The sequence below is a fragment of the Eubalaena glacialis genome, chromosome 9 (assembly GCF_028564815.1).
Source record: "Eubalaena glacialis isolate mEubGla1 chromosome 9, mEubGla1.1.hap2.+ XY, whole genome shotgun sequence".
In the NCBI taxonomy this organism is placed as follows: domain Eukaryota; kingdom Metazoa; phylum Chordata; class Mammalia; order Artiodactyla; family Balaenidae; genus Eubalaena; species Eubalaena glacialis.
This window is the reverse complement of record NC_083724.1, coordinates 23,781,273-23,795,894: the sequence shown is the minus strand read 5'-3', so window position 1 is coordinate 23,795,894 and position 14,622 is coordinate 23,781,273. Positions and strand designations below refer to the sequence as shown.

Here is a 14,622-nt window from a genome sequence, read left to right as displayed (position 1 = left end):
AGTAGGACAGAGCAGTCTGCCATTCCTCTGTGTTTAAGCATTCAGTCTTTGACCAAGTACCCTCATGATGCATTTCAACCAAACATCATATAATACTGGCAGCCAATAGTGATAAGTGTCTTTAACAGTAGCATACGTGCACCCTCTTAATACATATCACAGTGTCCTGTATGCTGGGCATAACAAAACTAATAAATAAAATACACAGATACCAGACTAAGAAGAAATTAGAATTCAATATTTGACAATTATTTGCTCTCTCTCCAAATAAATTTCAGTACCATCTTTGCCTGGGAAATATACGAGAGGTCTGGATCTATTTTATGCACTGAGGATTCATTCATTCCTTCATTCCTTCATTCACACTTCTAAAGTACAGATGGGATTACAAAAGAAGTGCCTACAGAAGACCAAGGCAACATGAGAATTGTTTTAAAGTTTAAGAAGCACAAAAGAGAGAACACTTCCAGAGGTGTATTTAGAAAGATCATCTTTCCAGCATCAAAAAAGAACTTAGCTCCTTCAACGGTGAGTAATTCTTGACATCTAAATCATGCTCTGAGTTTGGAACAGCTGAATCCACTGCAGATTGTATGACTCACCTCTACCTCTTCCAATAGGGAAGGAGAACCCAAACTTTGCTTATTCCTTCAGCATCTGGGCCATCAGAAAGACTGCTGCATAGGCTATTATTGGTTCATTGTATAGAAATAAAATAGCCTTAATTTTATTCATCAGGGTTTTAATCTGGTGGCATCTCACACAACTCCAGGTTTTATCAGAACACTTAAAAGGTAAAGGTGTGAACGTGTAGCAGCGTGGACACATAACGATGATGCCCTTGCCTTGAAGCTAGGAAGAGTCTCCGCCTGTCTATTCCCAGTCTTCGGGCCACACCTAAAGCTCAGATTTTTGGCAAGGCAGCACGTTCCCCACCATCGGATCATATTTCTGGAACTCTGGAACAATAAAGAAAGCAGTAGTTTTTTTCCAAAGGAAGCTCCATGCTACGTTTGTGTAAGAGATATTTAGCAAAAGTGAAGTGGGATGAGGGGCTCTGATTTTATTATGATGTGAAATGCTTAGGAGTTGAAGAGTTTTGCATTCATAGAGGGGCCAATCCAAAATATGCACTTTAGGAAAGGCAATTTATAAATACATGGCAGGGAGAAAAACCAAAAGAAAGGTCACTGTGAAAGTCATCTCTTGGAAAGGAAAAGCTGAAGAGCTTTTCGCTTGTTTTGTCAAAGGCTTTCATGTAATTAAGTTCAAGGTGCTAAATCTTTCCCCCATTCTATTGATTGTGTCTCTGGAGGGAACTGTACTAACTACAGATTTCACTGCTTTTGCCCTATACTCTTTGATGACAGTCGGGGATGGTGCCCAAAAAGAAAACATCTACACTGCAGTTCATCCATTCAAATAAAGTGTGTCTGTGCATATACTCCCCCCATCAAGTGGTACAATTCTGACACCCTATAAAAAATGAAGCAACACTGTTACCCTTTTTGTTTAGTCAATCATATGTACTGAGAGATAACAGCAAATTTCATGTTGGTAAAGGAAATTCTCTATCTTGAAATTTTACATAAGAGGAGAAGATGTCTGAATTGGGAGGGGTAGCCATGTACTTGCAAGTGTGTACCTATGTGTTTGCATATTTGTCTGCCTGTGTTTGTGGCTGTGGACAGCTGTGCGGTCATTCAGTGTCAAATGGAAAAGGTTTGAAAAACTCATTTTTCTGGGGAAAGTAATGAATAACCTCAAAAATGTCCCCATGATTTTCAATTTCACATAAAGGCCAGATCACAATCAGTTCCAATATTACCATTCTACGCACACATGGGAATCTGATGAACTGTTTCATCTCCATGAAGAAATGTCTAAATTTCCAAACAGAACCACACAGTTTATCATTTTCAAACTAATCCTGTGATAAAACAGGCTTGCTTGATCTCTTTGCCAAAATTCCCATTCAAACTTCTACTAATGCCATTTCTAAACACCGGTCATCTTCTATCAACTTTCTCCATAAATATCATATTTTAATTATACCTAAGCATACTCATCAGAGGCTTGGCAAAGTTACAATAAAGACATGTAGGTTTCCAGGTTAGACAGGAACTGAGTCCAGCTGACTCTCTGCTGTACCTTCTCATAACCCAACCAAAATGAGAAAAGGAAAATAAAGTCAAGGGAAAGTTCAGTTAAAACAAACTTTTGAGAAATTTCTGCTTGTTAGATTACAAACGGATCCAGACTGAAGAAAGGCACTGGGACCCCTATTGGCAATTCCACTTTCCAAGACAGGATGTAGTATTTGGAAGGAGAAAGCTTAAGACAGAGTAGGTCTTGAGGAAAGCAGTTCATACTCAACTCATTACCCATTGAACTGATTTGGATCAACAGTACTGAGAGGCCCTGGGCAGACCTGGCCAAGCCAAACAGAGGAGCTGGTCTATGGCAAGTTTTTCCCTGATGCAGAGGGGTTCTTCCCTGATGGAGTGGGCAGTGACATGAGGAATAAGGCCAGCCTCTGGGACCTCATGAGAACTCAGAGTGGAGGCCAACAGAGGACTGAGTCTACAAAACTGAACCCTGCCTGGCATAACTACTTCAATTAAGAGAGGATATCTTTAGGGAGTTCTTTTGTCTCTTAAAGGCAAAAGCCTTTCAAACTGCATAGGAAAGGGAAAAAAAGCACAAATTAAAAGTAGATTCAACAGATTGATAAAATGGTAGATGCTAGCATCATAAACAAAATTCAAAGGCAAGTGAAACACAGAGAAAAAAATACTTGCCGCAGACTTGGCAGCAGGAGGGTTAATATCATTAATATTTAAAATGCATTTATAAATCACTAAGAAAAAGAAGCACCCTCAAATGAAAAATGGATAATAATCCCAAAATATTTTAAGAGGTATTCAAAAGAAGAGCTATATATGGCCAACAGTACATGAAAAAGGTGTTCAGCCTCACTAATGAGGAAATGCAATATAAAATGGGATACTAGGGACTTCTCTGGTGGCACAGTGGTTAAGAATCCGCCTGCCAATGCAGGGGACATAGGTTTGATCCTGGTCTAGGAAGATCCCACATGCCATGGAGCAACTAAGCCCCTGCACCACAACTACTGAGCGTGCGCTCTAGAACCCACAAGCCACAACTACTGAGCCCATGTGCCACAACTACTGAAGCCCACGCGCCTAGAGCCCATGCTCTGCAGCAAGAGAAGCCACTGCAATGAGAAGCCCACGCACAGCAATGAAGAGTAGCCCCTGCTCACCGCAACTACAGAAAAGCCCACGCGCAGCAACGAAGACCCAACGCAGCCAAAAAAAAAAAAAAAAAAAAGGGATTCTACTTTTCACATATAAATTAGGGGTGTCATGTTTAAATGATACTAACCTGTGTTGGCTGTGTCCTATATACAGACCCAGGCGCTACATGTAGGCGTGCAGTTTGGTACCCATTTTCTACAGAGCCACTTGGCACACGTATCAAAGGCCTTAAAAAATAGGCATCCTCTTTGAAGGAATAATACCTACCACTTCAGAAATTTGTATTAAGGAAATTATTAGAAATATGAGCAAATATTTGCTCACACAGTATTGTTTGTAACAGCCTAAATATACAATAATAGGTAATTACATGATAAAAATAAAAGCACATCCTGTAATGGAATACTGTGTGACCATGAAAAATGATAAAGTAGAAGTGTATTTCTTATTATGAAAAGAAGACTGCAAAATATGATGGAAAAGTCAAGTTAAAGAAGAGAACATACAATACAATCCTTTTTTGAGTAAACATTATTTATGCATGATATATGTATGAAAACATACCTACTACCTTGACAACTGCAAATAGAAGGATATGCACCAAAATATTACAGTGTATTTACAGAAAAATTTTCTGATTATTTTATCTTCTACAATAAACACTATCAGTAAAATAAAATGTATTTTTAAAAAACGAATCAAAGAGACTTTGACAAGAATTCAGATACATAAGTCATGTTTAAAATATCAATGTTTCTTTACATCAAGAATAATTGTCTAGGGGCTTCCCTGGTGGCACAGTGGTTGAGAATCTGCCTGCCAATGCAGGGGACACGGGTTCGAGCCCTGGTCTGGGAAGATCCCACATGCCGTGGAACAGCTGGGCCCGTGAGCCACAATTACTGAGCCTGCGCGTCTGGAGCCTGTGCTCCGCAACAAGAGAGGCCGCGATAGTGAGAGGCCCGCACACCGCGATGAAGAGTGGCCCCCGCTTGCCACAACTAGAGAAAGCCCTTGCACAGAAACGAAGACCCAACACAGCCATAAATTAATTAATTAATTAATAAAAAAAAAAGAATAATTGTCTAACAGCTCATACTACTCAATAACAAAAAAACAAACAACCCAATCGAAAAGTGGGAATAAGACCTAAATAGATGGACTATTACTCAGCCATAAAAAAGAATGAAATAATGCCATTTGCAGCAACATGGATGGACCTAGAGATTATCATACTAAGCTAAGTCAGAAAGAGAAAGACAAATACCATGTGACATCACTTATATGTGGAATCTAAAATACAGCACAAATGAACATATCTATGAAACAGAAACAGACTCACAGACATAGAGAACAGACTGCGGTTGCTAAGGGGGAGGGGGAGTGGGGAAGGGAAGGATTGGGAGTTTGCAATTAGCAAATGCAAACTAGTATATATAGGATGGATAAACAACAAGGTCCTACTGTATAGCACAGGGAACTATATTCAATATCTTGTGATAAACCATAATGCAAAAAATATGAAAAAGGATATATATATATAACTAAGTCACTTTGCTGTACAGCAGAAGTTAACACAACACTGTAAATTGACTATACTTCAATAAAATTTTTAAAAAGTAAAAAAAGAATAATTGTTTAAAATTTAATTTGAAAAGATGCTATTCATGATAGCAGTATTGAATAGAATACATTTAGGTCTAAATTTGAAAAATATATGCAGGACTTAATTACTAGAAATCTACAACTTTACTGAAGGATACAAAAAGAACTGGTTATAAATGGACATACCATATTTTTGACTTGGAAGGACTATTATTATAAAATGTAAATAATCCCCAATTTAATTCTATATTTTCTATATTGAAATCAAAATCCTGGCTGGTTTCATTTGGAATATGTGAAAGTGAATTAAAAATTCATATTAAGTTATAAATATATAAGAACTGATTTAAAGAGAAAAGATAAGAAAAAGGAGAATTTGCATTACCAGATATTTAAATATATTGTAAGGTTATAATAATTAAATCACTTTTTGAAAGCTTAAAAATAATAGATAGATAATAGGATGGACTATCCTATCATCCAGGATAATAAAAAATTCATAGAAAGCCAGGAGGAGATCAAATACCCATAAGCTTTTAGTGTATGATAAAAGTGGCATTCAATTAAATTGGAAAAGGATGAATGGCTAGTAAACAAATGATGCTGGGACAACTGGTTAACTATTTATTAAAAAATAAAGTTAGACATCTTTGTCATACCATACACTAAAACAAGCTCCTGATAGATTAAACTGTTAGATGGAAAAATATTTCTCTGATTTGGGAAATGAGAAAGCCATTCTAAGAATATAAGCAAATGTAGGATCTTAAAGACAAAGTTTGATGGATTTGGCTAGATACAAATTTAAATCATCCATCTAACAACACTGTGATAAAGAAAAGTAAAAGGCCGTGAACTGGAGAAACATTTGCAGCATGTATAAAAAAGAGTTACCAGTCTTACTATGTAAAGAGCTTTTACAAATCATTAAAATAAACCAACAAACATGCACCATAATTGCAAAATGGGCAAAAATTATGACCAGGTAATTATCAAAGGAAAAATACAAATGCCCAGTAAATGTATCAGAAAATGTTCATTCCCCAGTAAAACTAAAACAATTGAATTTGCTAAAATGATACCTCTATTCACCTACCAAATTGGCAAAGACATTAAAAATATGAGTGCATGTTATTGGTGACCATGTGGCAAACTTACTGCTGTGATAACTCTGCTGGTGGGAATGTAAATCTATACAAGCCTCCAAGGGAGAACTGGAAATATGTATCAAGTAGTTTACAAATGTCTGTATCTTTAATTCAGCAATTTTACAGAAATTCTTCCTACAGAAGTAATCAAAGGGGTCCATAAATATTTGTGTTTACCATGACAATAAAAACCTAAGTGTCCAACAACTGGTGACAGGTAAAACAGATCATAGTATATGCACACATTAGACTAGTATGCGAGTTAGGTAGGTATATAATAACTATATTATATTACATATATAATGATGTAGAACATTTCATGATATAACAAACAAAAAATGTAGGCTACAGAAGAGCAAGACACCAGTTTGGTTTAAAGTATGTGCAGATGTGCATACTGGGCAAATGTTCAACAACATGTAAACAGTGGCTTTATAAGGGTGATGGGATTAGAGGCTTCTTTCCCCCCACTTTTCCTTCTCTGATTTCATTCATTTCACAAAAATTGGCTTGCTATCATGTGTCTGACATTTCTATATGCTCCAAATTTTCTTCAACTGAATATGTGTCACATTGTAATCAGAAAAAGTTAAATTTTGGAGAAGTACAAGTCCAGCATCTTAAACTGACTTCCTCTTCCAGGTGCCAAGAATCTTGTAAAGGACTCAGAGCAACGAAATTCATGTTGAAAGCATAAAATCACGTACCAGAGAATTGGGGAAATGTTCAGGTCACTTCACCTCTTACCTTTAGAGACACTTCATAAAACGTACTCACCTGTTCCAGTTTGGCCACGGTTTGTCCCTACGAGTGTGAATTGTGAAGAGCATCTCAAGGACCTCTTCCTAAGAGGGTCCTCAAAGACCACTTAATAAGGAGCCTGACATCTTCCTAAGCCTTTAAAATCCAACATCCCAAGGGACCCCACCCACCAACAATAGAAGGGTAGGTATGATTCTGACTTTGGGGATGGGGACGCTTGACTCAGGGTGCTGTGGCTTGCCCTAGGCTGAGCCCGGCTTCGAGCCGGACAGGCAGCGGTGGGTGGGCAGGGCCGGGGCCCGGGCTGGGGCCGGGGCCGGGGCCGGGGCCGGGGCCGGGGCCGGGGCCGGGAGGGGCGGGCACCTTACCGCGGCTTGCTGGAAGGCGCCCTTGGTATAGGTGCCACCACCGCGGTAGGTGATGGCCGGGATCTCGCGGCTGAGCAGCGCGCACTTGTGCTGGTGCGCGCGGCGGGAGGAGATGTAATCGACGCGCGGCACCACGTTGTTCTTGGACGAGAAGGTCACGATGGCCACGCGCGTGGCCGTGGGCACCACGGGGAAGTCGGACAGCAGCTTACGGACGAACTTGAGCTCGCTGAGGAAGTTGGCTTGGCCCACGCTGGACGACTCGTCCACCAGGAAGACAAGCTCCAGGCGCTCGCTGAGCTCCCGCAGCCGCCGCACGCGTCGCCGGAAAGCCTGGCCCAGCCGCTCCACTTTGCTCTCCGCCGCCGCCGCGTCCTCGCCGGGCGCGGGCGGCGCGGGCAGCCGCCCCGGGGTCTCGGGCGCGGCCTCGGGGAAGAGGCGGAAGCTGAAATTGCGAGACGGAGACAGCTGCTGAAAGGTCGCCCAGCCCGAAACGAGCGCCAGACCCCAGCAACAAAAGGCCAGGCGCGCCCACATTGCGCTGGAGACGGAGCGGCCGCCCGGGGCGCAGGCGTCGGCCCGGCGCGGAGAGATGCTCAGCCGCCGGGCTCGCCGAGGGGCGTGCGCGGCGCGGGGCACAGGACGGCGGCCGCGAGCCTCAGCGCCCTCTCATCTGACACTGGGGACAGAGTCCAACCTCCTCCGGCAGCCCGGGGACAAGGGATGGAACGGCGCGCGCTCGCTACCCCTCTCGCTCTCGTCTTTTCTCTCCCCTCTCTCCTCCTCGCTCTCCCTGAAGCCTATAAAATGTTTGAAGGAAAGGGGGCAGTCAAGAAAAATCTCCCGCTTCCCTCCTTCTCTCCCTCCTATCTCTGTCTCTCCCTCTCCCCTCTCCTTCCTCTATCTCTGCCTCTATCTCTCTCCTCCCCCTTCTCATTCTCCTCCCGAGTTCAAGCCAAAGACTTTCGGAGATTCCATGACACCAGAACCCCGCGTCTGTCAGGCTGTCAACATTCCCGCAGCAAGCGCACCAGCGCCGAAGCCCTGATTGATCCCATATGTCTGGCAGGAGCTGCAGAGGAATTCACTGGAGATGGATCCAGATACCGAGAGTGCCACAGTAATTGGAAACACTTCGTAGAGGAAACACACGGACTGGCCAGGGAGTTGAAAGCATCCTTTGAAAATTGCTTGCTCACCTTTTGTGTCTCTTTTTCCCCTCTCCGGTTCCTCAAAGCCCTCACCAAGTGGATGTTTATTTGACTTTCCTGGTGGGGCTTTCTGGTCAGTGGTGTGTGTGAGTGTGTCCTCTTGAGGGTCACCTCAGATCACACCATATAGGGGTTGCATCTACCCCTATGCAGCCCATAGGGATGATTTGTCATGGTGCTGCATTCATGCATTTATTTATTCATCCACTTGGTCACTCCTTCATTCATTCAACAAATATTTTTGAGCACCTACTGTGTGCCAGGACACCTGGAATATAAGGAGGAACACAAATTGACATAGATCTTGTCCCCAAGGAACTTATAGGGTAACAAGTGACGTGACCATTAACCAGATATTTCACAAATAATGTATATAATTACAGCTGACCATGCTAAGGCTATGAAGGAGATCTTAGGCAGATAGATTTGACCTTAGAAGACCAGGGAAGCCTTTGCGGAGGACATGAAGTTTGAGCTGAAATCTGATGATGAGCAAGGGTCCCTTTTCCCCAGTCCTCTTTCATGTGCCCGGTGGTCTGTTTCAACAGGTGAGACCCATAGAGGGCTATTTCCTTGGCTTTGAATGGTACCTGGCACATAGCTACTTTGAAACACAAGTTGCCACCTGGGGGTAGTTTTTCCAAAACAAAACCCCGAAAGGGATGGTGCAAGTGCAAAGAAGGAGTAAACTTTGCATAAGAGGTGGAGTAAACTTTGCAAAAATGATTCTAGCTAGGAGTCAGGAGCCCTGTGTAGATATGCCTCTGCAATTATATAAATCCCCTGAACCAAGACACTTCCAACTCTTGGCTTCAATTTCCACATCTGTTTCATGATGGAATTCAATGATCTCAGAGTTTCCTTTGTCTCTAATATCAGATGATTTAATTCCATCTATATTTAATGAAATACCTTCACAGTATATTGGTTGAAATGTTATGGCTCTTGGAGTCTGTTTGCCCAGAATGAAGTCTTGGCTCTGCCATTCAGTAGTTGTATGACCTTGACATTAGTTTGCTCATCTGTAAAATGGAGTAATAATAATAGCATATTAGAGGTTATTGTGAGGTTATAATCATAAAAACAAAGTTCTTAGGCTAGTGCTTAGACTATAGCATGTACTCTACAAATGCTGATTCTACTATTGCCACATTTAACCATAAATACTCTTCAAATCCTCATTTTTCTAGGATTTTTCCATTTGACCATCTACCGTGCCAGAATATTAGATACTGAGGATTTAAAGCTGAATAAGACTCAGTTCCAGTCTTCCAGAAGGTCAAAGGATATTAGAAGAGAACACAGACTTGCAAACAATTACAGAGTAGTAGGACGATTTCAAGGATGGAGGAGAGCAAGAAGAGAAAGTTCTCAATCTCCCCTGGGAATAAGCAAGACCTCATTTGAGCTGAGACTTTAAAAAAAGAGAAAGTCTGTCCAAATTTCATCTACTCGGTGTTATTTCGAATACATCATTAAGAGCTAACATTTTAGGACCTTTATGTGCCAGGCACCGTGGCAACTACTATGTGTATTTGCTCATATGCCCCCAAAGAAACCCAGGGATGTAGACGATTGCTTTAGGACTTTCTGGTTGCAAGCAACAGGCACCCAACTTCTCCTTGCTGTAAACAAGAAGGGATTGCTTCGCTCAGTAACTAAACTGGACAAAAGGCAGTGGTGGACTGGTCTCAAAAAGGCTTGGAAAAGGAAATCAAGAACCACATAAGTCTTCCATTTTTCTCTCTCTTCTGCTTCTCTTTGCATGTTGGATTAAGCTTCTGTCTTTGGATTTATGACCTGAGAAGGAAAGACTCTTCCCCCTAAGCTCAAGTTAAAAAAAAAAAAATCAAGAAAAACCACCACCCCCATGACCCTAAAGAAAGACTCCACTGAAGCAAGCATGGGTTATATGCCCATTCCTTAGCCCAGCACTGTGATGAAGGGGATGGGCCATTATAATTGTCCTAACTTAGGTCATATGCTCACTGTGGCACAGACTCCTAGTCACCTACCTACCATCTGGTCTCCCCTTCTTGAACAGCAATAGAGCTCTTGAGTTTTAGCTGGGCACAAAGGTACCCAAAATAAAGATTACATATCCCAGCCTCCCTTACAGATGAATGCGGCCATGAAGCTAGGATCTGGGTAATGATATATAAATCCTGGTTCTGTGTGGCAGCTTCCAGAAAACCTCTTTAAAAGACAGCTGCTTCTTTTGTTGGTTGTCTCCTTTCATCCCTTATTCCATTTTCTGCCTGGAACATGAATATGGTGTCAGACCTCTAGCAGCCATCTTGGATCATGAGAATAATGGTCACATTATAGCGACAGCTGAGTAGTAATCTAGAACGAGCCTGGGTTCCTGCAGACTTCACAGAGCAAAACCACCACAGTCATCTCAGATTGCCTATCTACCCCTTTTAATTGAGTTTTCCTGTTACATTCAGCTGAACTTGATCCTGTATAATAAACTCAAACCTGTAGCCAGGGAAGCTATCCTCTCAAAATATGCTTTCATAAATGCTATGGCAGAGAAAAGAGGACATTCATAATGAATTACTCACTACCCCCCAAAAGTGACACACATCACTTCTGCTTCATTTCATTGGCCAAAAAAAGATGCATGGCCATGTCCAATTCCAAAGGTCGGGAAGTACAATCCTACCATAGTCCTAGAAAGCAGAAAGTAGAAATATTTAGTGAACAGAGCAAATAATTACCATATTGAGTCACCTGAATTGGGAAGACAGTTGAGTTCAAAAAGCAAAGTAGAGACAAAACCCTGGGAAGCTTAGTCTGCCCTAAAATTGAGGAGGTTCCTATAGGAAAGTTATACATCAGTTTCTGCAAGGACTTTCTGATCTTTAGTTTGGGATAGTAAATTCACCTGATGCCTGCTATATTACATATAACCGTGATGAATTACGTAGCAGTGGTTGACTCTAGCAGGAGTTTGTAATTGAGCAGCTGTGGGCATTTGATTAAATTCTTCTTTTCTACATTTTTCATCCCAGCTCTTCTTGGAATTTTTGTCCTTTTGGCACAAAAAAACCCAATTATACTAAAATACAGTTATCAAAATGTTCTTTAAAACTAAATTTGTCATATAGTAATACGTGTACTTTTTCATGACCACGTTAAATAACATCACCTATCCACTGTTCTAATAAATGCCTTGTTTTCAAAGTATTGATGAAGCAACGATATTCTGCTGTGGATCTAGGTGCATTTAAAGCTCCCTGGATAATTCTGACACATGCCCTAGCAGTGAGAGCATAAGGCCAACATACTCTGGCACTGTGTATTTCCAGTGGGTTGAACAGTCAGGCCTATGTTAACTGTCCCAGTGGTAAGGAGTGGAGACTTAGAGGAATCTTGCCTGTACATTATTAAGACTGCTGCTCCAAGCTTGGCACTGCTCCCCAGAGCTCTCTAGTGTATTAAACTCTCTGGTCTAAAGCAGTGGTTCTCCATGGGGTGATTATGCACCCCACTGACTTCGCCATCCCCATCACCAGGGAACGTTAGGCAGTGTTTGGAGATATCTGTGGGGGCAACAGTGCTACTGGCATCTAGTGCAGAGGCAGGGATGCAACTAAACATCCTACGATGCATGGGACAGCCTCCACAATAAAGAATCATTCAGCCCAACCCGTCAGGAGTGCTGAGGTTCAGAAACCCTGGCCTATAGGACAATAAATAACAGACACAAAAAGAGATAAACTTTCACTATAGGGATGTAAGTCAGAAAGAGAAAGACAAATACCATATGATATCACTTATATGTGGAATCTAAAATACGACACAAATGAACTTATCTATGAAACAGAAACAGACTCACGGACATAGAGAACAGACTGGTGGTTGCCAAGGGGAAGGGGGTTAGGGGAGGGATGGAGTGGGAGGTTGGGGCGAGCAGATGTAAGCTGTTATATATAGAATGGATGAACAACAAGGTCCTACCGTATAGCATAGCGAACTATATTCAGTATCCTATGATAAACCATAATGGAAAAGGATATAAAAAAAAGAACATGTGTATATATATATATGTGTGTGTATAACTGAATCACTTTGCTGTACAGCAGTAATTAACACAACGTTGTAAATCAACTGTACTTCAATTAAAAAAAAAAAAACTTTCACTATAGCAAAGACTAAGACTGAGACGCAACCTAAAGGTACTGAAATGACAACATGGAGCCAGACTGAGAAAAAACTACCTGGGATTCATCTCATGACATAAAGACATACATGGAAAAAAAAAAAAAAGTGTGTTGGTGGTGTAAGGGATGGGGGATGCCTTATATTTTTCTCACCACCTGCACCCTGATCAACAGGAAACTGAACCTCAATCCCTGTCTATCCAATGGGACTTGTGTAAAGGACACCCACCTTCACCCCACCCTTCACTGCAACCACCTTCCTGCATTAAAGCAGGTGCTGTAAAAAGACAGGACAGATTTGTAGTGGGGAGAGATGGAAGGGGAAGTGAGGAAGAAAGCAGAGAGTGGTGCCGGCAAAGGTCCTTCTGAGATGTCAAGAATCAAGTCCAGTAAATGGAAGCAGAGGCAGGAAAAGTTTCAGTTTCCATGCATGTTGGGCATAGTGTCTTGTTTTGTTTTAAAATCTATCACACAGTGTTAGTGAATCACAGCGACAGGCAGTAGGGACAGTAGGAAGATGCCACCTTGTGACTGTATTTTATAAGACTCTCAGTTGTGAATTTAACAAAGACATTCTCCCCTGCACAGATTGTTTCTTTAAGTAGAATTATCTGAAGATGGAGTTCATGATGGAAAAGTCTTAGCAGGGGACACTGTAAACAATTAAAAAGTAGTAAACATAAATAAATGTTATAACACTAGATACAGATAAAAATTTTTAAATACATATCATTTTATGTGTCTTATTTCATTTCATCCTGCCCTAAATCCTGAAATATAGTGGGTACTCCATTTTTATGGGTGAAGAAATAGAGCTATATGAGGTAGCCATAAAGTCTGGAAATAAAAATGGTTTATTGCTATTACATTGCAGTGCATGGTGTGTTTAACGTGTTGTCCCTTGCTAGCAGCACAAGCTTGCAGTGAAGGTGGTAATTAACACAGCATGTGTGTCCATCCCTGCATTTGTATGTACAGTGCACCGCCTCAGATAATTTTGGTCTCTGATTTCTGTGGACAAAACCTGAGCCTTTAACAAACCCCAGAGGAAGGAATCAAGGGGGTTCAGATCTGGCAGCTTCCTCCACACAACCATGTCAGCCAAACCAGTTTTGGACAAAACCTGAGCCTTTAACAAACCCCAGAGGAAGGAATCAAGGGGGTTCAGATCTGGCAGCTTCCTCCACACAACCATGTCAGCCAAACCAGTTTTGGAAATTATCCAACCAATCCCTCACCTTCTGGCTTAATGGGGTGCTGAGTGTGCCAGCCTGTTGGAACTACTCCTGGCACCCTTCCCCTAGCCTGTCATATGCCGGCATTAACTGGTTACTTTACATGATAAAATACATCTTTTCAGACACGTTACTTCAAAGAAAAATGGTCCCAAGACACGTGCTTTCCACAGGTCACACCACACCATCACCTTTGCCTTGTGTTTGGGTGGCTGAAGTACAGCGTGGGTTGTCTTGATTGTCTCCTGAGCCAGCATTGCATCTACTGTTGCCTCCCCTTTTACATAAAAAGTAGCTTGGTCTCAGTCTTTGGCATTCTTATCCAGGAGATCTGAGCGCCTTGAGCACATTTCCAAACAACAATTGGGATTATCCTCAGCTAAACTTTGTAGGACTTAACATCTTGAACTGGTGAAAGGCACATGGATTGAGAATTTTTCATTTGGTACTGAAAAGTACCCCCAGTTTCTAGAATGCTCTTTGAGCTGGCTATTATGTCCACAGTGACCATTTCTTTTACCTCTTCAGAAACAGTCATCCACAAAACAGTGAGCCCAAAACATTGCCTGTGGTCTTGAATTTGTGAACCAGCCTTCCAAAGGTGCTCTCTTCCAGAAGGACACGCATTGAAGGACTCTTTATATTCAGTGACAGGACCAGCCGTCATGTCCACTTAGAAGTAACAGCATAGTGTGTTCATCTTTCATCATCTTCAACCTGTAAAAAGTAAAATAGCATCATTTATGTTTCTAGATATTATATCCAAGGTCAAGGCTTGAACCAAACTCCATTTGTGATTTTCACCGTAATTCTTGAGGTTGCTCTGCTAAAAACAAATAATAA

At 41.6% G+C, this 14,622-nt stretch overlaps 1 protein-coding gene across 2 annotated transcripts in view; it reads right to left on the bottom strand.

Moving 5' to 3' along the window:
• Positions 1-7,701, bottom strand: part of SVEP1 (sushi, von Willebrand factor type A, EGF and pentraxin domain containing 1) — a 180,465-nt gene extending 172,764 nt beyond the window's left edge. For both annotated transcript variants that reach the window (XM_061200115.1, XM_061200116.1), the window contains exon 1: positions 7,165-7,701. In XM_061200115.1, the coding sequence (XP_061056098.1) occupies positions 7,165-7,701 (537 nt within the window). The remainder of the gene's footprint in view (positions 1-7,164) is intronic.
• Positions 7,702-14,622: the final 6,921 nt, after the last annotated feature.